This window comes from Tachypleus tridentatus, unplaced genomic scaffold (genome assembly GCF_004210375.1).
Source record: "Tachypleus tridentatus isolate NWPU-2018 unplaced genomic scaffold, ASM421037v1 tig00004039_pilon, whole genome shotgun sequence".
Taxonomy (NCBI): Eukaryota; Metazoa; Arthropoda; class Merostomata; order Xiphosura; family Limulidae; genus Tachypleus; species Tachypleus tridentatus.
In genome coordinates this window covers 1-27,220 of record NW_027467816.1, presented here as the reverse complement: position 1 = coordinate 27,220, position 27,220 = coordinate 1, and the positions used below count along the sequence as shown (strand labels likewise).

Here is a 27,220-nt window from a genome sequence, read left to right as displayed (position 1 = left end):
TACAAAATATCTGGGGAGAATAAGGAAGTGCTTCTACTTGGTCTAATACTAAATATGAAATAAAGATTTGCCTAAATCCTACAAACTATGTTGTGAACAAAATGGTCCACTAAAGAAATAACTTGGGAAACTACACAATTGAAGGAGATGCCCTTGATATGGTTCGCAAAGTAACAGTGACATAGTAGGAACAAACTCGTCATTAATGGGTAAAAACAAATGCTATTCCTAACCAAAAACTGGAATATCTACCAAGAAATCTTGAGAATGAATTTCTTTTAAAATTATGGGAGCTTATGAAATTTCATTAGCATCAGGGACGGAAATTACAGTAAGACTTCTTTGTGGAGAAAGACACGGACAACAATTCTTCTTGCCTTTTCTGTAAAATGATGTAGAGGTGTAACTATAATCCATTACATCACTACCATTACAAAACATGAAATTGATATATTTCATTTTTACTCACGAGCTGTTAAATATTAATCTTTTTTTTTAATTTCGCACAAAGCTACTCGAGGGCTATCTGTGCTAGCCGTCCCTAATTTAACAGTGTAAGACTAGAGGGAAGGCAGCTAGTCATCACTACCCACCGCCAACACTTGGGCTACTCTTTTGCCAACGAATAGTGGGATTGACCGTCATATTATAACGCCTCCACGGCTGAAAAGGCGAGCATGTTTGGTGCGATGAGGATTCGAACCCGCGACCCTCAGATTACGAGTAGTCGAACGCCTTAACTCACCTGGTCATGCCGGGCCTAGATGACAAGAAAAGAACCATTCGATCTCATGTTCTCACAACCTAAGTGTCGTCACACAACAAAATCTTAAACAGTGTATAACGTAAAACCATACACTTTATTTTACTCGAGTATGACTTAAATTAACTAGTAATAGGATAAGCATTTCGTATGATGAAAATGCTAGTAAGATTGGACTTTATTGTGTTGAAGTGGTATGACTGTGTGTTTTGCATGCATACCTTGTGTTTCCTATCACCTCAGGTAGTATGTATTGTTTTGCAAAATTAACGTCGATACTTTGTATGTGCTCTCAGTTCACTCGCTATTGGCAGGTCAAAATGAGCATATCACGGCCTTTTAGAAGGTTACACTCGAAGGTTAATAACGTGACGTCGAAATGTAGTTAAATGGACATAGTTTAATATTACATAAGTAATATGTAAAAAAAAAACAAACTTAAGTCTCCCTTGGAATTATACTTGTGACATTTGTTCTATAAGTCTTCTCTAGTTTACTTACTACCCTCTCTGAAGTACGAAATTTGACATAAATTGCTCATTATAATATAGATATTACTGAGGGAAAGTCTAATTTTTATAACCTTCAATATTACTTGTTTAGGAAGTCATAAACTAGAAAACCAGACACACTTGTCTTAACCACTTATCGCATCTTTTCTTTCAGAACTTTCCAATAATTTATTTCTTACAAATATCTAAACAATATAAAGGCAAAGTTTTAATCTATCTAATGACGTATCAAGCTACGCTACTTTAAATTTAGAGTATTGTTAACTTCGTCTTAGGTTATTTGGCGTTGTTCAGATCAAGTAGCTGAGAAAATTAATTTCAGCCTCTCGTATCCTACTTAGAAAGCCAGTTAAGTTATATAGTTATATGAGACTGCTTAATTTGCGTGTGTTATAATTCTGTGTTCTTAGATGCATTATATAAGTAAATAGACACTACTTAGTTTACTAGCGTCATTATAAATAAGTAGGCTTAAATTTTTATTGACGACCGATAGCAAATAAATGAAGTTAAAGTTGGACAATACATTTCTTGTTTCCCATATATGTTTTTATTTATAATCATAAAAGTAATTAAATGTAAAAATTAGGATCTTATTAGGTTAGGTGAATTTAAATTAATTAGTATAATGAAAATAATAATGATAGAAATTATTTAGGAGGAACGCTCGAGAGCAATTCGTTTATTACTTTATTTAATATAATAATGAGGACTAAGCATTCATTGAGTAATTTACAGTTTGTGTTGTAAGATTATTAGTTAGACACAATTGTTTTTGAATTTTGCGCAAAGCTACACGAGGGCTATCTGTGCTAGCCGTCCCTAATTTAGCAGTGTAAGACTAGAGGGAAGACAGCTAGTCATCACCACCCCCGCCAACTCTTGGGCTACTCTTTACCAATAAATAGTGGAATTGACCGTTACATTATAACGCCCCACAGCTGAAAGGGCGAGCATGTTTGGTACGACCGGAATTCGAACCCGCGACCGTCGGATTACGAGTTGAACGCCTTAACACGTTTAGCCATGCCGGGCCTAGACACAATTCATAGAGCAATAAAACAACAAAGGTAAGTACAAACAGATGTAAATTGTAGATGTATAAAGCTCTACGGATAAACAAATATTTGTTATGTATTCAGGAGTATTTAAATGTTACACGAATAAAAGATGAAAATATTTAGAGGAAGAAAGATATTTTTAATATTACCATGATAATCGCTTTGCACTGGGAAGCTTGGATGTCAGCAGATGAAAGAGATACATATTCTACAAGCAAATATACACGTGAGTACACATAAAACTATAGGAATGTCACTTAACCATAATATTAATAATTTCAGTACTTTATCCTTAAAGAAAACTTTGGAGCGAATGGCTAATGCAACTGAGATGTTGCAACTCTAACCAACAGTTTTAATCAAAATATTAACCATTTATAACTTGATTGACTTTACATTTAAACCATGATTATTTTCCATTTAAAATCAAATTCTGAATGCAACTGATTGTATTGGAATGGCTGTGGAGTTCTCAGAACCATAATGTCTTTCTGCTGAACAGTCAGTGACTGTCAAGTCATTGGAAGAGGGCCCTTCCCAGCCAACAAAACCTTGGTTGTCTCAACATCAGTTTAGGAAGAATTAGTGGAGACGTCAGGATGGCAAGGAAAAAAAAAACCATTCAAGTATTCGAATGAGTATTTTTTGTCAAAAAACATTGACCATGTGTCTGCACATATTATAGTATCACCATCTTCCATGGCCTAAGACAAGTGATAGGTAAGCCTAGTGATGTCTATAACTTCAGAGGCATGACCATTATTACTCATCCATCACCGTCTTGAAATTGTCACAATGACTCATTATATCAACGTAGAGTCATCAACATCAACTCTTGTACTTTTGTTTCCCAAATGATCCAGAACTCTTGGTCCACCAGTGGTTCAGCGGTATGTCTGCGGACTTACAGTGCTAAAATCCGGGTTTTAATACCCGTGGTGGGCAGAGAACAGATCGCCAATTGTGTAGCTTTGTGCTTAATTCAAAACAGCAGAACTCTTGACTCTGTAGTCAAAGATTTTCAAACTTCTACACACCTGACTGAGATAATAGAACACTCAATACTTTGGTAAATATTAACCTTAAAGTACTACTATCAAAGGCAACCAGGAAAAAAGTCTAAACTTTACCTCCAGTTAGAATTAGAGGTTTGCCCTTCCTGAGATGACCTGACACAAATGATAAGTCCCTTGTGATAATCCTAGATATTATCTTTCAGACTACCACAGCTCACCATCAATCAACCACTGCATCGGAAAACCTACTTTTGGAACTTCATTAAATAAGAGGTTCGAATTTCCTCAGAATCACTTTTATAAATCTATAATTTCTTCGTGTTATTTTGTGTTTATTTGCGTTACTATCATTATTTTGCTTTTCAGTTGTAATCCATATTTCATTTCACTGTAAATATTTATATCACCATTGAATTTATTTTAATTTGACAGTGTGTGTGTTCCATTTGTGCATTTACATATCTTTGAGTTAAAAACTCTGATTTTTTTCTTTTCTACATATTTATTTTTAGCCGCAGCTGAGTAACTCATAGAAAGGCTCTGAGTTCGTTTGTATTTCAAATGCAAAGTTTTAGCTCATAACTCCATTTTCTCTTTATGGATTTGAGATCTAATTACAGTTTTGAACTCATGAAACGATCTCTTTTGATTGATGTATCTTACCATGCTCAAGGTCTCATAGATTATTATAATCCTGCCTAAAATAATTTCAATTTGAAGGTAGAGTGTTGGAATCCTGATGAGTAATAAAATCGAATCGGGTATACGAGCGGCACACGCTTAATCTTCCTATCACACAAAAATATAGTTCCCAGTAAGAGAAATAATTGTTTGTTTTCAAGTTGAGCACAAAGCTACAAAATGGGCTTTCAGTGCTCGCTTTAATGTGTTTTTCTTATAGCAAAGCCACATCGGCTATCTGCTCAGCTCACCGAGAGGAATCGAAACCCTTATTTTAGCGTTGTAAATCCGGAGACAAACCGCTGTACTAGCGGGAGGCTACTCGCTTTAAACATCACTGGTATCTAAATCCGATTTCAAGCAATGTTTGTCCGCAGACATTGCACTGTGCTATTAGGGGATAAAGGGAAACAGGTTTCATTGATAAAATTCTAATTCTGTCTAAAAAGGTTCAAGTGTTACGCTATGAAGGATTCATTTTTTGTTATCTGTTAAAATATTTATTTACTTTTTTTAATTTTTACATATAAATGGTTGTGTCTTTAAAATATTTTATTTGAAACTGTTTATGTGTATTTTTTCAATGGTTTATCGCGTGAATTATTATTATTTTGTTATTATCATGACACCATCATGTTTTATCTTAAGAATTGTGTTTCAATTTTGCATTTTGTTATTTCTTACTGTATAGGCCCAGTTTTGAGCTGTGTTTCATTTCAATTTTATGTTGTAACTACCTTTGAGTGTATTGTGTTTGGTAGGTATCCTGAAGTTTTTAGTTTTATTTTATTTTTTATTTTACTGTAAAGTTTATTCCCTTTTTAATTATTGGTATTCTGATGTACGTTTTGATTTATTGAGTGATACACGATATATTTGGAGCTTTTTTTTAAGTTTTAAAGTTAGAGGTGGACATGTTGGTTAAAAGTAAAGGGGGAGGAAAGGTTTGGTAACCAGGCTTGTCATATGTTTTGTACTATCTTAATTAATTAATATATAATGTTTACAAAACGTTTGTTCATATTTAACGTGTGTTCGTAATACAAATTATTATTCAAGGAACCCTTGTTACTCAAGGAACTAGGTCATTCAACTGAATGTCACGTCTTTTGTAGGAAAGATTGCTGCAACGTCGAGAATACTGTTCAGAAATTAACAGTGATTACTTCCTCTGGCTAGTTAAGTGATACCTTAGAAACACAACATCCTTTGTTTTAAAACGAGAGACCAGAAATTACGTGGGTAGTGCCATAAAAAGAATAAAATTATTATTTTTTTGTACTTAATACCAGTTTTTCGGTTTAGAATAACTGAAACGGTTTAAATATTTTTTTTAATCACTAGATTAAATAACAGCTACAGTTATAGGACATTTACTGTTTGTTTGTTCCTACAGACATGATCTCTAATAACTAAAATTGTAGTAGTAGCAATAAGGGTAACCTTAACTAAGTTGTTGGGGTGAAGAAACTTGCAGTGGTAGTTTCAGTGGCTCCACCAGAAATACAGCAACAGAGTGGGTCAGTACCACAATGCAAGTGGCCACAACAGGTGATGCTAATCTCATTCATACAAGTAGGGTGACATGATTCTACCTGAAAGGCTTTAACAAAGACATCTATCGTTGACAATCCAGTTTAACCAGTGATAAAAGTTCTGAGATAACCAGCCAGATCCATAACAACAGCATTTAATGAAAAATGATTACTATAACTATGGATAATAGTTTGGTCATTAATAATGTAGATGCCTTTTTGTGTTTGTACAGAAACATGGATATCCATAAAATAAACCAAATGTTCATCAACACGCTAAAGTTTAAATGCTGATAGATTTGCTAGTTAGCAATCTATGGATCACAGTTGACTTATAGTCTAAGTGAGATCAACTATCTATCCTTTTATTTAGTTTCTATATGGACGAATATGGTTTTGTAAACTCTTTCAATGTTAATATAATTTTAGTTAGTGTGGGTACTAATGATCTTTATTTTAGTTAAAGATTTGTTCCTACTAATGAGCTAGGTTTCCTGACTATGCATCACTATTGGTGCCTTTAATAAGTACGTGCGAGTTACCAGTGTTTTAGATGTTTTAAATACGTTACCTTCTAGTAAATATGTACATAGTATAAACTTCACGTGTGTTAAAACTTTAGAATTGCAACTAAAACATGGTAAAAACTGTAAACTTCCCAATACTGTAGTTGTTATTTTATCTAACGAAGAGAGAGAATTTATTCACGTCGTCTCAGATGTATCATCTACTACTAAAATAAAGGTAATGTCTGAAATCTAAAGAGAAACAACTGCAACTGCTGCTACTTCCCGAATAATATGATATATTCTCTTTAAAACTTGTAATTATATTAACATAAATTAGTTACCATCTGAGGTGGCCACCAGTATAGTGATTGAAGGAAAAGTGGTGAAAACTGACATTGTAACTATATTGTTGCCCTGCACATCACTATGCATACACGAAGCTGCCAGTACAATTCAGGCCATTAGCTGAAAAATATATAGTGAGTTCAAACTAGCGAAGAAAACTGAAAAACTACTGACAGGGTTTGTGAATGTATTTGTTTGAGTGTTCACTGGAAATAAAAAGCACAACTACCACGACATAGATACTGGACATGTGTGTCTTATAATGCAATTTTTATAGAGTTGTCTTTTGGAGCACAAGTGACGTTACCAACACAAAATAAATACAACGCTCACATTCGACTTGTGGAAATGTTTGGTCGTTGCTAATGTTTTTGTATAAAAAAGAGAGATAGAAATAACAAGATTATTTGTGTTTGTCAGATAGTTCAGGTATCTTAAACAATTGAGACAAACAAGTCTAAAATTAACACCCACGTCTGGTAGTGATAGACTGGCTGACCCTACGATAAGTAAGTTGAAGATTTCTTGCCTTAGTAACAAATTATACACGCCTTCTGACCAACCATTTCTCCAGAACAATACTATTTCCTGCATTTACTAAAATAAAATTCCATTTTGTATATGATGCGATCTGTGAAAAGTCACTTTAGTTGAACAGTGGATAGCCCACTTTAAAGAACCAGAGAGGATTGATATTGGATAACTACAGAACTTTAGGTGTAAGTTGTTTGTTAACTTGTGTAAGATAAAAACTATAGTTTATTTTATCATTGTTGGTTTCTTGTTTACTTAAACAGATCATTTAAATTGTAAAACGTATACACTTGCAGCTCATAAACAGCCAAAATGAAGCTGGGTTGAGATTATCACTTACCATATGTATTGATGGTGCACCATGTAACAGAGTAACGGTGTATCAGCTGTTATTTTGAGGAATTAATAAGACTACTTGTAGGACTTATACACAGACTGTTCCAATCTTTTGACTTCCCAGTGTTTCCAGTATAATATGTAATGTAGCCAACATTCATATCACCTAATATACACGAGTTTTCATGTAACACAAAAGGAAGGTGGTAAGAGACAGAAAATGAACACATATGATAAGAAAGTGAAAGGACATTGGTTCAATCAGGAAGACTGTGTGTGGCTCTGGCGTACACCAACAGCATATAAACATAAAAAAATATATGGTTGAAATGAATCTAATCTTATGATACAATAAATAAATTCATCAAAGCACGAAATTTAGTGAAATAGTTATGGCCTCGGGAACACTGGCTTGTCCATGAAATATAGTGAGAATGAGTTGAGGTTTTAGTCAATAACGAACAATGACAGCACCACTGAAATACTGTTATGACTCAAAATAGGAAGAAAAATATGAAATTGGGCACTTTTAGGCTGTCTATACTGATTGTTTGGATGCGTAATTGCTTCCAAGTAGTTATAGATAAGAATGGTAGAACGTTTTCTGTATTAGAACAGCTGGTGAACCGTAGTTCATGTATTTGTGAGATTAACAACAGAAAATAGTTTTAATCTTTGTCAAGATATTAGGTGCAGTTTCATGGTGAACTTTCTATAAGGTATTTTGTAATAACTACATTATTATAATATTGAGTGATAAAGGCTTAGAATTAGCAACTGATGCACTGTTAACTGTAAATAAGATATCTCGAATGTCACGAACATTGTAAAAAAATACTGTGTTCGTGATTTTATTATCACTGCTTAAAGAACACACATGTAGGTGATATATCATGGACAGTTTATCGTTCTGATTTTTACACGAAAATCGCTTGTAATTGTGCTAAGAAGAAAATGTGATTATTCGCTAAATGAAAGTACGTAGTGAAACTGTTTATCCACTGTTTTTTTTTATCCTAATCAAAATTTCTAGTATGTTACATTATTTCTTTTATTTTCTTTTAGTATTTATGAACGTGTGTGGTCATAAGCGGTTATATGTGGTGATAATAATTTGAGTTAAGGTTCTAAAATGAAAATGTGTGACACTGTGACTGATTTTCTTATGTGCTTAAATCTCCTATTAATCAAAATCCGTACGTTTCTATATGCATATTCATATGTACATATTTATGTAGAATAAATATTATTAAAATCAATTTGTCCAAAACCTACAAACCTACTGAAACTTTAACAAAGAGACTAAGAAACCGATAAAAACAAACACACATAATTCAAGGAATAAGAAGGTGAGCTATGAAACATTTTCAAAACTCCTGAATTTCACCAAAAGAAAGGTCAGCTTTGGCTGTGCTACTTGTGTAAACTTTTTTACTTCTTGGAAATAGTATACTAAAGTTACTACTAGAAAATAGCATGTTTAACGTACAATATTCCAGAAAGTTAGGAAATTTACATAAGTTGGAAACCTCCCTCAAGTTGTTGTACAAAGTACAAGTATTTAGTATTGTGTATTCCTCTTCTTGTATATATACAATATACAAGAGTTCCAGAAGAGTCTATGTGTTTTTTATAATAAAACTATATCAGGCTATTTGTTGTATCTAACGAGGTGAATGAAACCTTTGATAATAGCGTTGTAAACCCGTAGACTTACCGGTGTCACAGTTACCAGTGAGGAACTGCGAGAAGAACAGTCAATAATGTTTGAAGGATTTTTGTTTGTTTTGAATTTCGCGCAAAGCACCAAGAGGACTATCTGCGCTAGCCGTTTCTATTTTCGCAGTATAAGACTAGAGGGAAGGAGGGAAGGCAGCTAGTCATCACTACCCACCACCAACTCTTGAGCTACTCTTTTACCAACGAATAGTGGGATTGAATATCACATTATAAGGCCTTCACGGCCGAAAGGACGAGCATCTTTTGTGTGACGGGGATTCGAACCCGCGACCTTCGAATTACGAGTGAGTGCCTTAACCACCTGGTCATGCCTGAAGGATTTGTTTGTTTGTTTTTGAATTTCGCACAAAACTCTTGGGCTACTCTTTTACCAACGAATAGTGGGATTGACCGTCTCATTATAAAGCCATCACGGCTGAAAGGGCGAGCATGTATGGCGCGACGGGGATGCGAACCCGCGACCCTCAGATTACGAGTCGCACGCCTTAACACGCTTGGCCATGCCGGGTCTTTACCTGAAGGAAGGATAGGTTAATGCTGTATTCTACATACACTCTACAGCAGTATTTTAAGTCTTTATAGTTTAACTGGTCTCCAGATCATTTCAGGTGCACAATTTTAATTCAGCATTAAACATTTAATTTTTCAATCCCTGTTATATTTGCTAAATTATTAGTGTCAAGTGGTGAACCGACTGACTGTTTTTCTCGTACCTTCTCACAGAAGATGAGCCGTGTCATGTTTGTTAAACTGGTTTTACTACAAGAAAAGCGACTTTGGTAGAGTTAATGAAAAGTGACAGATTAATGTATGAAAATTAACGTAAGTTCGTGAACTCCCTCTGATCATTGTACAGAGTATAATTTTATTTAGTGTTCTGTATTTCTCTTTTTGTTGTTCTGTACTATATATATAACATGCAGTATTATATATCCTTACATTATTCGCTTCGGTTAACTCTGTTTTAAATTAGACATTTAGTTCAATGGATGCTGTTTTATTAATACCATACTTCATTTTTTTCTACTTGTATTTCACAGAGATGACAGTGGTATCGAGAGTAATGCCAGTGGCATCGAGATTAATACTATAAACATGCAAATTCATGTATTGCAGAGAAAAACACAAATTAAGTCGATTCTCTTTTTTTTCTTCAGAAGTTAACGAACATATATTAAAATTCATATAATTCATCTCCACTGTGTACTTCCAGTACATCGATAAACTGCATCAGTTCATCACATCCTCGTAGTTTTCAAACCTGGTGAAGCTAACTTAAGACTGCAGAAGTTATTCGACTTTGTGTTGACATAATTAATGTACGAACTGTATTAATAACACGTTTAATTACAAAAATTGTAATTCAAGTATCATATAAAAAATTACAACCTCATTTCTCTTTCTAAGCATTTATTTTTACATGATTAAATGTCTTTTATTGCTCTGTCTCCAAACGGTTTGTCTTAACCAATTATATATTTCTTCGGAGAGAGTTTTTTATTTATTTACATTTGTTTATAAAACTAGTTATTTCATAGATTACAGTATGTACATTTGTAACCTCAACATTAATCCTTATACAAATCATTTATATTACTTGTGAAATTAAATATTCATAAAATATAACTAGTTTTTTCATTAATTATTTCCACTTCTCGTTGACAACCATACACGAAGAGCACAGGAACCCTAACGTGTGACCATAACAACAAACAGTTATAACTAACACCGATTTACTGTCCTAAAAAATAGATTGAAGCCATGATATAAATACAGGTGAAATTTATTTATGTAGTCTCTTGAAATATCTCTACTCTTCACTTGATTTTAGTTGTACATGTGTATTTGAGAGAAATAATGTTGTACTTTAAATGCACATACATTCTCTTTTTTTAATCCGAAATTAGCACCAGAACATTTTGTTCAGTGAAACCAGAACGGAACTTTTGTTGCAATATATTGCTTTAAGTTCACGTTTGCGTTTTCTTTGTTTTTATTTCGATATCTGTGCTGCTGAAAATAATTAAGAAATACTTAGTTTTCTATATTCTAGCTACTAAAAGGCATAGCTACTGTTATTAAATAACATCAATGAATTTCTGATTTTTCTCTTATAAAAACAAGTTTTTGATGCTTCATAATGATATGTAAATACTTATCTTCTATTGCATCTTTTGTACCACAGATATTCCTGTTCAGTAAATGATTACAGAAAGTGTTTTTTCATGAGACATATACCCCCCTCTAAAACGCTAATTTAAGTCGTACATTAATGTAAAGAAAACTTACAATCGGTGAATCATTGATGAGCTATTTCGTGATTTATCACCGATCAAACGATAAGAACATTCAGACAAGATACATATAATATAAGAAAACAACTTTGCCTAGTAAAACATTGTGAGCTCTGTTTACTGTCAAGCGAATGTATTAATACCAGTTTCTGCTATGTGTGCCCAGGACGCCAAAGATATACGTCTGCATTAGGATATGCTGTTGTTGAATTACTTGTATAAATAAACACAAATACCTGTAGAATCCTCGTTGCATGCCCATGAACATCTGTGCAGTTGATTTGTTTAAATGTCCAGGAAATCGAAGTCCACTTAGAGTGAAATGTCTGTGAAAAGTTTACCAAAATGTATGGTTTGAAACTAATCCTCCACATTGGTTTCTTACCATATAAATTATATTGTTTAAACCATAATACGTAATCAGGCTAACAGACAAGGATCGAGGAAGTAGACCCATTAGGGACTTCATTCTTATGAGCTTCAAGTAATCTTGTGTAACAGGACATTTTACCTTTAAGTTTATAGTTCATGTTTGATTGCATTTTGATATTAAACATGTAAAACCTACGATCTTTTAATTATGTTTCTCTTACACAAGTAACCATCAAACCCATAGAAGATGTCGATGTGGTCGTTGGACAAGATGCTCTACTGAAGTGTGAAGTAGATAACCTTGGAAACCACAAGGTAATAATCAGTATAACCTTGGAAACCACAAGGTAATGTTTTATATTTTAAATGTGTTCAGCCATGAAAACCTTTTAAACACACAATAAACCGTCTCTTACCATAGAGCAAAACTTGATCTATATTTACCTACTTATCCTATAATAAAAACATTTCTTACAAAGTGAAGAAATTACTTTACGTAGAGTATGTTATAATACAAAGAAGCAAACATAATTCTTTGGAGTCACAGAACGAAAGTCTCTATCAAACGTGCTTTTAAAGGTTTATTGAATAAATATTTTTCTGATTCTAAATTTTCTAGCCATCAAAGTTCGCAGTTGACAACTTTATATTTTCTAAATAGCTGGAAATGTGATTGTTTACTTGAAATACAAGTGCTCTAACTAGCTAAACTATGGGATTCGAATGTCACGACGTTTTTTGAGAGTGCATGTCTAATTGTTGTTTAAAGCTATCTATGCTTTGCTTAGCAAGGGTATTGAAATCCGATTTTTAAAGTTATAAGTCTATAAACGTATCGCTTAGTAACTGGGGTAGAGGTGGTAATGACATTTTGTAACGAATTCTTACAAACAAAAATCATACGTGCATCTGCCTGTAGCAAAGTCTGAAGCAACATTCTTATTATATAAATTCTGTTTGGTTCAAGAAAGAAAACAATTGGATTATGCTTATAAAGGCCAGATATTCTAAACTTTCTCTAAGGCTAATGAAGTTAAAAGCTTACTTTGTCCAAAAGATGTCTTAACTTTCTTAGTCTTTCTACAATCCTTTCTACACTATAAATTAACTTATTTTCTGAGACAAAAACGTAATGTACTTCGCTTTAATGTACTTAAGTACTGAATGTTTCAAAATGAAAGAAAACTTAAAACTGTAAACTTAAAACATTTATTGAGATGCAGAAGGTTTGTACTCGTATTTAACCTGGAATTATTTATCATTGCTTTATTATTACAACAAGCATAGACTTTCACGATTAACACTCCTACGAAAAGTGGGGCCTAATAGGCCCCAGAGCAACTTGAAAGGTTATTAATATTAGGCTAATAATTTTGTATTTAAATAAAATTGCCATTTAAATCCATTAATGAATGGACTAACGAGATTCCCACTGTCCCTATCTACTATCTAGCGAAACCACAGCCAGGGGGGAAATCAGGACTAGAAACGTCTTTTCGTAGGAGTGTTAAATAATAGATATATCACACCGACAGCCTTTGTTCATACTTTCAGTAGAATGACGACATCATAGTTTTATGCACACAATGATTCAGTTGTAAAAGGTTAAAAAAACTCGATGCATGTTTCAGTGCACATTATGTTGATAGTTTCGTAAATACATTTATCTTTAACGTACTAGAAACATTTACTTAGATAATACTCATACAAGATTAACTTAAGTAATTAAATTAACGTGAAAATAACCAGAATTTATTATATTGTGTGTGTGTGTTTTTCTTATAACAAAGCCACATCGGGCTATCTGCTGAGCCCACCGAAGGGAATCGAACCTCTAATTTTCGCATTGTGAATCAGTAGACATACCGCTGTAATAGCGAGGGGGGATTTATTATATTATAAATGTTCTGCAATTAAACGTATTTGCAAAGCGCAAATGCACCTGCATCTGTACGTGTGGCTTCTTATAGCGAAGCCATATCGGGCTATCTGCTGTGTCTCCCGAGAGGAATCGAACCCCTGAATTTAGCGTTATAAATCAGTAGACTTACTGCTGCCCCAGCAGGGAACGAACCTATACGTTAAACATCATATACAATGTTAAGAAGTGTAGTAAATATAGTTTATATTCATGTAACTGTTTGCCTGTTTGCCGTGCTCATTGTTGAAATGTATTTCTATACCAGCTGGAGTATCCCTCTCTTGGACTGAAGCTATTTAAATTCGTGATTAACGAAAGGTTATCTTAGGACATGAATAATTACTTCCTTTATATATAATGGTTAAAAAACGCCCATAAAAACTGAAAAACTCAAGTAGTGAAACCGCAAGTTTGCATGTATCTTTGTACGGACACAACAAACCTTCATGCCAAATTTAATGAAGCTTCATCAACAGAGGGCGAAGTAGTGGTAAAGAAATGTAAAATAAAAAAAAAAAAAAAAAAAAAACCCACAAATTGCAAAACGGAAAATCCACACGTATCTCAAAAAGGACCTAATATACTTTCACACCAGTTCTATAGAAGATCCGTCTGCATCCTGCAAGTTAGTTAGATGGACAGAAAACAGGCAGTTCTATTATTTTTATATAGATACACTACAATGAAAGCTAGTTCCGAATAACATTTCATTTTCTGAATAGTTTTCATTTAAAATGTGATGAATAAAGAATTACTTTTGAAATACGTAAAAAGTAAGTGCATTTTTTTAGGTACTTCTATAATTTTTGTTAATCATTTCACAATGGTTTACCGTCATTTTTTGACAGGCTTTTATATTAATTATTAAATAGATTACAAAAGAAAACCGAGTAACTTAGCACACAGATACTTGGCATTTGATTTAAACAGAACATTCTTATCAATATGCCTCTCAGTGATTCAGCGGTATGTCTGCGGAATTACAACGCTAACAACAGGGTTTTGATACCCGTGGTGGGCAGAGCACAGATAGCCCATTGTGTAGCTTTGTGCTTAATTCAAAACAACAACTTATCAATATACATTTGTAAGATATTAGTCCAAATATTATATGTTATTCCCCACAGTTCAACAGAGTCATGTAATGCCATTTTTCCTTCCAAGAAAAAATAGTATTTAGGAAATTGTGTAGGCCAAGTATTAGTTCTATACACTCACCTTCTCTTTTTTATTCCCAAATGTCGATTCACTATATTCCTGCATGATGAGGATCATGATCTTGACATATCTAACCTGTGATTGTGATTAAGAACCTACTGGTACATGTGGATATTTTCAACATTTTTTACTGAGATACAGGCCATAATTGTACTGATCCCCATTACGTTTCACTTTACGTTTACGTAAAATGACTGTAATGCCGTCCTCTTATCAACTGAATAAATCATTGTTGATTGTTCACAACAATTAGAATTCACAATAATTTGTAAAGAGTTTCCTTATTCATCCCTTTGTTTGAAAACAATTTCAACGTTTTTATGTTGGTTATGTTTCTTAAGCAGTAGTGTTTGATTAATGTTACTTTGTGCAAATGCATATCTTACTGTTTTAAGGTAAAATTTACACATGTAGTTACAGCTAAGTCACTGGCAAGATCTTCAGTGGATTGTTAGGTATCACGTAAGATGACGTCTTGAGTTACTTAACATTAGTTTTGAAGAGTTTGAACTTCTTACCTAGAGGTTGTTTTATTACTGCCGCGCTAGTTTCACATACCTTGTGGTATCTAACGGATGATCAGCAATACAGTCAACAAGGTGGGCAGTCAAGAGTAAGACAATGAGATTGCATTCTTACCAGTTAAAGATTGCTCCCGAACTGCCGTTAAGAGATACATACAAACAGTTAAACGTTTCTCTCTGATTCTTGGTTCATGTAGATATTAGCACCACCTTAAGTTATTATGAAATGATGAATCTTATTTTGTCTGTCTAAATTCAGACCAACATTACAACTGTGTTATCTGAAGAGAAAGCAAAGCACAATGCTTTGTTGAAGCAGCCAGCCATTTAAAGTGGAAAAGATGCAGTCTGGGTTGGATTAAGAAAAACATTCCTCATTGGGTCTATACTATTTGAGGAATCTATATGTAACGAATTGTGACAATAAATGCTATTAATAACAGTCAGCATGAGTAAGAATGATGAATGCACAGGTGGCACCCAAGAAATAATGCTACATAACAAATGCACAGTAATTACAGTGTTTGTTAGTGAAAACTATTCTATGCTGTAGATTGAGAAAAAATGTATTGTTTTTTGTAGGAGCTATGGTGTGTTTGAAAGCAGTTCAAGTGTAAACCTGTCAGGATAGAATCTTATTATCTTACTCCTGACCATTCTGATTTCCAGTTGTAAAACTCTGGTGTGCTCGGCAAGTTAAATAGTGTTGCATTCCTCCTGGGGCCCCTAACTCCTTCTTTAATAATAGGGTGATCAGAGGTCTCACTTTTGCCAGGGCAGTCCTGTGTTTTAGTAGTTTGTTTAAATGCTCCAAAAAATTTCTTGGAGCGCACAAATTGTCCCGGTTTTGTGATATCACACTGTCTGTCACATAATAGGCCTACTTGACTTGCTCATCCTTGTAGTACGCACTCTTTTGCCGCCAAACTCCCTCAAAAGCTCCGTCACTGTGTGATGAGAATTCCAGATCTGGATGTGGAGACACAGTCATGTAGCGAGTTTTATAACGATTTGAAGAAAAAGAACAAAACCTCTCCGTTCCAATCATTCTTCACAAAATATATCTAATAATCTTCAGGGTAATGCTAAAATGCGTATCTTTGAAAATGTTATGGATTCTTAATAAATCCAGGTGTGAAGTAGTCTATTTTAAAGTGACCTGGATACAGTGGATAATCCTTGTACGGATAATTTGACTATTTTTACTCATTTGTTTTGGTTTATCGCCAAATAAAGTAGTTGAAATTATTTCAGAAACAATTATGGAATAATCTCAATAAATTTAAAGTAAATCAACTAAAAGTTAAACTATTTTAATTTTGAAACAAAGGTCAAGGGCTGGGCTGTTCTGGATTCGGAAATCTGTCTACCCTCTCCAATAACGATTGTCATTCTTGTGACTTCTGCCACAATCAAAACGTTTTGACAGCTTCCGATAAGCTTCATCGGTTTGGGGTCCTTTTCGCTCACTTTTCTCTGTCAAAAATATCGTATTTTCATTACTGTCATTGCTTTATTAATGCTTTGAAGAAAAATTTATCATGAGATTTATAGATAATCTGTTAGGTGTCGGCGGATATTCATTAGTGTTAATCAGTTTTAGTAATGGAATCTCCCTTTCCATCGTCTCGTTACCTTTGATTTCAAATTCTACAGTTTTCTGGGGATTATTATTACTTATTATAACCTTGTATAACAATTAATCGCACACTTCATTGAGAAAAACCTAACTGGTAAGTCAATGTCACTCGTTTGTGCCGTGTGTAAACTGGAATAGCGAACTTTCTACATTTGCTAGAAAAGTGTAGACATTTGTAAAGAGTGTATACAGGGACACGATAATTTTGTACCTTTCTCCAATTTAAAAGTTCAAGCAGAATGAAGAACTTGGTAAAAACATTTAATCTAGTCTGAGCTTCGTAGAATGTGATATATTATCTGGAATGATTTGATCTAGTTAGGCAAAATAATATAAGATAGAAACAATACTTGTCCCAACCTACAAAGTGGTCACGAATACTAATTTATATTGTTAATAAGTTAAGTGAAAGAACAGTCCCTTCTATGGTTAGTGTTAATAAATGTATTGTACAAGAACCATGTATTTTAACAGAATGATGCTGACTAATGTATCGTAAAGATTTTATCTAATTAATAAGTTTTAAAGATTCGGACTAATACTTGTGAAAGTTATTTTTCTTAAAGTATATATTTATTATTTTGTGTTTAGTGACATTACGACTTTCATCTAGTATGAATATCTACATATACATAGAGAAAATGTTTAAAAGATATAAATGATAACAACCCTTTCCATCGCTACATAAGTAATGCAGGTTGATCGTAAGTCAAATTCAAGGTAGGGATAAATACATAATTTTATCACATTGATTGAGCTTACGTAATATTGCTCCACTTTAGCTAGTCTGAATATTTCTATAGGTATGTGTTAGAGCAAAATTAGACGTGATTTGATACAAGTATGACATTAATTCTTTTTCATAGGTACATAAAATACAGCAGATCTGATGGACAAACTAAGTCTCAAAATGGCTTTGAAACATAAAACGAGATCGACAATAGCAAATAAACAGATTAATACTGCATACTTATACCATTGGTAACATAATGTTTTTATTGTCGTACATTTAATATAAAATGTGGCACAACCACTTTAATCAGTCCGTGTAACTAAATCCTGAATAATCACGTCTATATATGGTTAAGTGATTAAAATAATAAATACCGAATAAAAAGATTATGCTTAAATGTCGAAATTTTATTGTAATTTTAATGTCACATGATGAAACCAACAAACATAATATTGTCACGGTAGAGACTTTTATTGGTATCCAGAAGCTTGAACCAGAAAAAAGAATAAGTTAGGGTTGTAGTTGCAAGGCAAGCCGCTGATTGGCTGCTTCAGGTAATAGAGGGGAGAAGCAGAGACGAATACGAAGTGTCACCAGGGGGCGAGACTGTCTTAGGGAGGAGTGCCATCATAGCTAGACACCAGAGGGCCTGTTGCTATAGGTGAACAATATTACGCTAGACGGACGGTGTTCCTAAGGAAAATGTTTCTATAGGTGGACGAGTTACTAAGCATAGTGTTTCTACAGATATATTGTGTTACAAAGGGCATAGTTACTGAAGGTGAATGATGTTACTAAAATCATTGTTTCTATTCGCAGCCGCTGTTACCAAGGGTAGCGTTTTTATAGGTGGATCGCCTTACTAAGGATAGTGTTTCTAGGTTCAATATGTTAGTGAGGTTAGTACTGCTAGGGCAGATGATGTTACTAGAAGTGGATAGTTCTATAGATGTATGAGCTCATTGTAGAATATTTCAACGTGTATCTAGGTTATCAACATTGTAGTCTATATATGAATATTTACCCTAAAATGTTATAAGTAAAACTAGAGAGTTAGTGTGCTGATTCTGTTTAGAGTTATTAATTAATACGTCATAACAATTTTTAATACTTTACAAACAAAGTTGTTTATTTGGAATCAAGTATAAAGCAAACAGTACATCTGCCCACCACGGGTATCAAAACTCCAATTCTAGCGGTATGAGTCAGCAGACATACCACTGGCTCACTGGGAGCTTACAACAAATAAAACCATTATTTTAACAATACAGCTATTATAGTACAATATATTACAACATATGTCATGTGAAAAAAAAGTTTTATCACACATATTATATCTTAGTTTGTTCATTATTTGAACAAGGCAAATGTTATAGCATAACCAATAATTATATACTCTTTTTATATTTATTCGTCAGGTTATGTATAAAGCATTTTACTAATTCATCAGTTCCATAATTTTTGCTTTAATTGATATATTATGCTATTATCTCTCCTGAAATGTTTTGAAAACTCATATTGTATGGTTTTATAAATACTAAATTAGACAGTTACGTTATTATTTCATAGTCAATCATGTTTTATTTTCATTTAAGTATAGTATTAATGCATTGTTATATATGATTATAATTTTGTTTTTATATATAATGTGCATGACATATATTTTTGTATTTTCTGATGTTATATATTATCTGTAAAACAGTTATCGCTAATTCATTTTTTACATTTCTAGAATTAATATATTGTATAAAATATTTTTAATTATCTAATTGTTTTACTGAAATGTAGATTTATTGGATCTATATAAGTAGTTATTTTTAAACATTAATATTGTAGAAAATTAAATTCATTCCTTTCTGTAAATATTTTCTCAAATCTGTATGCATATGTTTACTGATCTTTACTAAAACTAATTGTATATAGACGTTCTTTACATTTCTTTTTAAGGGTCATTAAACTTGAACGTAAAGGATAGAAGCAGTCCTGAAACAGTGTGAACGCTAACTGTACTGAATGCTAAGTTTAACTCATCATGACGAGTTATTAAGCTTTTACATGTCACTGAATATAAGAATCAATAGATATAACTTATCGATTCTTTTACTTTATATATTGATAAAACCCTAAATGTATGATATTCTATTTATCAAGATACGATGGGATTTGTTCAACTTGTACATTTCAGTTAGCGTACAATTCTTGAAAACTGTCTACTTAATTCAACTTCATGAACTGTTTATTCATGTTTCTAACAGTTCTGTTTAACCATCGAATACAACCCATGTATGATAGATGTGCTATCATCCATAATCACAAACTCTTATTTATAAGGCTGTTTTCAGACATAAAGACAAAAAGATGTTTTATAACTAATGGTACATAGGTCAACAATAAAGTTAACTATCATGATATGGTTTAATTTATACTTTTAAAAGTGTATATATAATATGAGGAAGGATATCACGTGACACACAGAACAAAGGTGTATGTCTAGGTTATTTTCTGTTACCTAACAAGACAAGTATCAAATTTATTAACAAATCTTTTAGTATTAAACACATTAATATACTATTTAAGAAAACTACAAACAGACGCCATTACAGTATTTGATTTACATAGTCTTTCCATTACAATTTTACAAACAAAATCCAATCACTTATTTTCCGATCTTATGTCATAAAAAGTTAGAAAATTATCCTAATATTTTTTTCTGTTGAACATTCATTTTGAAGTAATCTTTTAACATTCTAACAATGAAAACTCATAAAGTTGTGTTTTGGTGTCTTTGAAACTGGCATACGAATTATTGTTTTTGTTTTTTGGAATTTCGCACAAAGACTACTCGAGGGCTATCTGTGCTAGCCGTCCCTAATTTAGCAGTGTAAGACTAAAGGGAAGGCAGCTAGTCATCACCACCCACCGCCAACTCTTGGGCTACTCTTTACCAACGAATAGTGGGATTGATCGTTACATTATAACGCCACAACGGCTGGGAGGGCGAGCATGTTTAGCGCGACTCGGGCGCGAACCCGCGACCCTCGGATTACGAGTCGCACGCCTTACGCGCTTGGCCATGCCAGGCCATAGCATACGAATTAACAGTGTTAATAGGTAGAATGTTTATCATTATATAATATGCTTAACAACTAACTAAAACTTCATAAGTGTATACATAGTAATAAGACTGATGACGTTTCTTTGTAATGTCCTCTTTACTAATCGTTTACTACAGACTTTAAATGAGATGAAACGTAACAGTGTCTGGAATACACGACACTGCGCCCGCCATTATGGACTTTTTTCTAGTACCTCAACTGTTTGAAGATCTGCGAAAATTAATAAACTTTATTGTAGTGAGACAAATATGTTAAGGTCATTTCGCGATATTAAACAGTTCTTTCTTAAGTTACAGTGCCATAAAACCTATGTTTAGTCCATAGTATACTTACAGTGACTGTAGTGAGACAAATATGTCAAGGTCATATCACGATATTAAACAGTTCTTTCTTAAGTTACAGTGCCATAAAACCTATGTTTAGTCCATAGTATATTTACAGTGACTGTAGTGAGACAAATATGTCAAGGTCATATCACGATATTAAACAGTTCTTTCTTAAGTTACAATACCATAAAACCTATGTTTAGTCCATAGTATACTTACAGTTACTCTCTGAAGTTGTGAGAACGCCCTAACATAAGGAATAATAGAATAGAATAGTAATAAAACAACTGATACATATGGGCATTCACAAGCATTGTATAATTCATAGTATTATATTATTATAATCCTATTACAGGATTATTACAGATATATAAACAGTTATTTCACCATAAACGACACACACTGTTACACTTAAATACTAATTATAATGGTTAAATCAGTTACTTTGAAATATTTTACAGTTTTGATTTTTTACATTTTTTACATTTTCAACCTAAACAGTTATTTCACCATAAACGACACACACTGTTACACTTAAATACTAATTATAATGGTTAAATCAGTTACTTTGAAATATTTTACAGTTTTGATTGAAATAATATTGTTCATATAAGCTAGAGATTCATTTCCGTTGAATAAAACTACATAGATTTAGCATGATAAGAACTTTTAACAAATATTTTATATTTAGATCGCGCAGTAGAAAATATTCCACATGTCTTGAATATAAGCGCATTTCGACTAGATACAAAGACAAGGAGAGAAATACAATTATAGTTTAATAGCAGCACTAGACAGCCTACTTAGGTGCGAGGTAATTTTGACAGCAAAACTCTGTTATGAAATGGTTCTACAAAATATTGTTGTTGAATACTAAAGGAATTTAGGTTACGTCTTATGGTTAACATGTTACATCATGATCCATTTCTCTTTATGTTCTGAAACATTTATTCAACAAATGGAAACAAAAATAACAAAAACTCAAGACAAAAATGGAAGATTTTCGATTCTCTGTTCTTCCCCTTAAAGGTGCCACACATTACCGTATTTGGTGTGATGAAAGTGTAAGGAGGCTTCCTCGTGAAACATGAAACGTGCCACGATTTTACTTTTATAAACCATATTCCCAGTACTGCTGGTCAGCACCATTTTGTAATATATATAGTTGATATGTGTATAAGTAACTCTACATAACCATAACATTAATATTAGAATATTAATATGGAAATAGGTTTTAGTTTTGGTTTTTCAGTGTTATAATGTTACAGCTTTGTATTTCTACTTAATTTGGTTCATTTTAATGTGATTTTCATTATTTTGATCACGTTTGAATTAGCTTCTGGTTCATCTTTGAAGAATTGTATTCGTTCCGACTAACACGTGTTTGAAGTGTTGGTCAAAAAAAGGAAACTTGTTTTTTATGAAGAATGTTTAATTTGTCTCTTTATATAATCAACTCTTTTTTAACTTCTCGTACAAAATTTGTTTATTTCGTAATAGAGCACGAATATATTTTTGACAATACATGATAAAGTTGTGATTATTGCAGGTCACTTGGACGAAGTTGAATACTAGAACTATTCTCGCAGTTAATGATCGGATAACTGGTCATAATAACCGACTGTCAGTTTACCACAAAAACAGACACGTCTGGATGCTTAAGTTTAGAAACGCTCAACCTGAAGACGAGGGATTTTACTTGTGTAGAATTGAAACTAAGCCACCCGTTTCTGAGGTCGGACACATAAAAGTTTTGGGTGAGTAAAAATGCATAATAAATAGAAATCTTTCCAGTTTCACAGAGAATAATTTATTATTTTTATAAATAAACGTAACATATAGCTTTGTTGTTTTATAACAAATATATTCGTTGTAAAATACAAGTTGTTATGAAATTAAGGTAGATATATGTAAGAGTTTGTAGGGCAACTGTACATAAACTGGAAGAAATATTTAATATAGATGTAGGAGAATGTTTTTTTTTTCTGACATTTTCAACCTAAACAACCTCGTGTAAACTGAGGAACTAAGATAAATACCTTAAAGTTTAACTAACCCTAACTGGCAATTAGTTCACAGAAGAAGAATATTCAATCTACAACTAACCCTAAATATGTGATTATTTGCGGAACTAACTCGCGGTTATAATACTTAAACATTGGCGTATGCATATGAAACCTTGAGTTTCTGATCCGCAGCCCAGCATTATAACCGCTAGGCTGTATAAAAAAATCACGTAAACTTTATAGAACTCATTTGTGAATATAGTCCCAGCGGCGCCATTATAGCAGTTTTTTAATGCTGTAACCACAATTTTCAACTAAGTACACGTTGAAAATATTATTTGATTTTACAGCACACAACAAGGTAAGCCTTCAGGTCTAGAAAACATAACTTTACGGTGTCTCTTCTTGTAACACAAAGCAAACAAATAAACAAGTTTGTAGCATATAAATCACGCCTTGAGTGTTGCTATAGAAACTGATACTACGTTTTAGTTAGTCATGATCTATGGTAGAAAGGTTTGGTTTTGGTTTTGTTTGAATTTCGCGCAAAGCTACACGAGGGCTATCTACGCTAGCCGTCCCTAATTTTGTAGGGTAAGACCAGAGGAAGGCAGCTCGTCATTACCACCCACCATCAACTCTTGGGCTACTCTTTTACCAAAGAATAGTGGGATTGACTGAAACATTATAACGCCCCAAGGCGAGCATGTTTGGTGTGACGGTAGAATGGAAAATGGCTACTTTAGTTTCTAAAAGCCACTAAAAATAATAGTAGGTCTGTCGAAAGATCTAGTTTTATATACCCAATCTTATAATTTTCTGTCTCATACACTAATAATAAAAATAGTTCAGCATGTAACATATTCCCAAATGGCTCCTTTCGGTTGAAGAATGACTGGTGTTTTATGCTGGTAGTTCCATAATTAGTAACACCTGCATCCTAACCTTCAGTGTTGGCTACATTTTTTACTTCTCAGAATTTCTAACACATATTATGTTTATTCTGTAGTTGTTACTCACAGAGCTGCCTTTATGTTGGAGGCATTTTTATATAGCAAATGAATACGATCCCTGGTTAGCACTGAATTAGTCCCTCCGAATAACGATTATCCGTTACGTCGCATATAACAGTTTAATTTTCTCACAACATATGGTATCATCCATATGTACTGTTTTTAGAAAACAAAGTAATATGTAACCGTGATTCCTTATTCATATACGTAAGTTCTTTACCTGAATTACTCCATGAATCTTCCAAGTACTCGTATAGACTTTATATTCACCTTGTACGTAAATGTGATGAAGATAGAAATAATTCTAACTGTACAACAATTATATTATTATTTCACCTCTATATCTTGTTAAGACTAGGAAAGTAATAAATAAACGCTTCATCTTCACAAATTTACTTGTTTGTTAGCTTCAAAGGTCAATATCTTGGTCAATTGGGAAAGGTAAAGTGATAACTAGCTCTTCATCCTCGGACATTTCCTTGTTTGTCAGCTTCAAAGGTCAATATCCTGGTCAACTGGGAAAGGTAAAGTGATAACTAGCTCTTCATCCTCAGACATTTCCTGCTTTGTCAGCTTCAAAGGTCAATATCCTGGTCAACTGGGAAAGGTAAAGTGATAACTAGCTCTTCATCCTCAGACATTTCCTGCTTTGTCAGCTTCAAAGGTCAATATCCTGGTCAACTGGGAAAGGTAAAGTGATAACTAGCTCTTCATCCTCAGACATTTCCTTGTTTGTCAGCTTCAAAGGTCAATATCCTGGTCAATTGGGAAAGGTAAAGTGATAACTAGCTCTTCATCCTCAGACATTTCCTTGTTTGTCAGCTTCAAAGGTCAATATCCTGGTCAACTGGGAAAGGTAAAGTGATAACTAGCTCTTCATCCTCAGACATTTCCTGCTTTGTCAGCTTCAAAGGTCAATATCCTGGTCAACTGGGAAAGGTAAAGTGATAACTAGCTCTTCATCCACAGACATTTCCTGCTTTGTCAGCTTCAAAGGTCAATATCCTGGTCAACTGGGAAAGGTAAAGTGATAACTAGCTCTTCATCCTCAGACATTTCCTTGTTTGTCAGCTTCAAAGGTCAATATCCTGGTCAACTGGGAAAGGTACAGTGATAACTAGCTCTTCATCCTCAGACATTTCCTGCTTTGTCAGCTTCAAAGGTCAATATCCTGGTCAACTGGGAAAGGTACAGTGATAACTAGCTCTTCATCCTCAGACATTTCCTTATTTATCAGCTTCAAAGGTTAATATTTGAAGGATATTGAAACTTAAACATTTTACGTCTAAGCTCAGCGAACTTGAATTTTCCTGGTTGAAATGTCGTAATTTACAACAAATTAAGTGTTTTCAATGTTTCAATAATGTAATAATACACTCTTATTGTTGAAAATCTAGGTAAGAAGCGAAAGGCATTAGTATCTTTATGTTTTTAAAGAGTGTTCGCAATGACCTATATAGCTACAGCATACAAACATACAATCTAGCTTTATTATTGTTCAGCTCCCAGTGGCACAGAGGTGTTTCTGCGGACTTATAACGCTGGAATCCGATGATTTTAAGGTTAGCACCCCGTTATCACCAAAACGTATTTTTTCACTATGGGACTATGGGTGTGTTATAAGCGTGAAAAATCATACTATTCACTCACATAAAGTTAGCTAGGGCTGAATTTTTTCTATTTTATCAGTTCAGTTAGGGACGGTAATGTGCAAATATCTATTGTGTAGCTTTGCGGTAATGTGCAAATATCTATTGTGTAGCTTTGCGGTAATGTGCAAATTTCTATTGTGTGGCTTTGCGGTAATGTGCAAATATCTATTGTGTAGCTTTGCGGTAATGTGCAAATATCTATTGTGTAGCTTTGCGTGAAAATTCTAAACGAAGAACTAAAAGTTATGTTTCATTTAAATTTACGAGTCCCTTATTCAGTTTTAATATGTGTGATAATATGGAATGTTACTTTATGTTTCTAAATTTAGCTTTCACGTATTTTTCTTCCTTAATTTGGTTGATTTCTGAATTTTCATATTAATTTACATATGTAACTTACAGTTGTATTTTTGCATCTTTACAACAGTTCTGTGTATCCTCAGACTTGGAATATAGCATAATTGAACACTTTCATTACAACGAAACTTTATTAGCAGGGAAGTTACGAAAATTCTCTACGTTTAATGTGTTTATGTTTTCATTTGCAAATTTAGTATCGAAAATCAAGTTTTCTATTTTAGACCATTTTCTTTCTACAACTAAGAACCAAATTTTTATGTATTTCCACGTAAATATAATGCCAAACTTAACAAGTTGCCAAAAATAATAAAGAATTTTATACGTTAGGAATACAAGAAGTTTTAAAAATCAATTAAAGACAAAAGTACAAAACCCAAAAGTTCTTTCGAAGGGTAAAACCCTTATTCTTCAGGGGTAAACTGGGAATGATGAAGGGTCTGTTTTGTTTTTTTTTTATGTTAAGCACAAAGCAAGATAAGGGGATATTTCTGTTAACCAACCATGGATATTGATACCCAGTTTTTAGCGTTATATTCCTATAGACTCATAGCTGAGCCATTAATTGCCGTGATGAAGAGAGGTCCACCTTTGGAAAGCGCTGTAAAGTTTTGTATGTTTGAGTTTTAGTACAAACTTTATAGTTTACTATAAAACTTCTTTTCAGGAAATGTGGTAGTTTGTTATTGTACAAATCGAAAGTTTTTTAGCTATTTTGTTCGTTCATATATAAATTAAACATGATAATATTAGTGAAAAAGACGTTTCTTACCCATTTATTTTGTATTTTATTTTATCACAAGTACAAGCCTTGGTTCCACAGAGAACATATTTAGAACATATATAATTGATTCACTCAAAACTCCCAACCATCGGACACTGTACTATATTCATGGCTAGAAATAGGCTGAGGAATCTAAGTTGCTTTTTTGAAGAGAAATATTCATATAGTAAGACTGATAAACGAAGTTGAGTTGATGGATACGTAATTTGAAAGAAAATTAATTTTAAATTACC

General features: G+C 33.2%; 1 protein-coding gene across 1 annotated transcript in view; it reads left to right on the top strand.

Moving 5' to 3' along the window:
- LOC143243689 (uncharacterized) overlaps window positions 1-22,932 on the top strand; it is a gene marked incomplete at both ends in the record, with an annotated part of 44,106 nt that extends 21,174 nt beyond the window's left edge. The window contains 2 exons of the mRNA XM_076487329.1: window positions 11,925-12,013; window positions 22,725-22,932. Coding sequence (XP_076343444.1) covers window positions 11,925-12,013; window positions 22,725-22,932 — 297 coding nt within the window. The remainder of the gene's footprint in view (window positions 1-11,924; window positions 12,014-22,724) is intronic.
- Window positions 22,933-27,220: the final 4,288 nt, after the last annotated feature.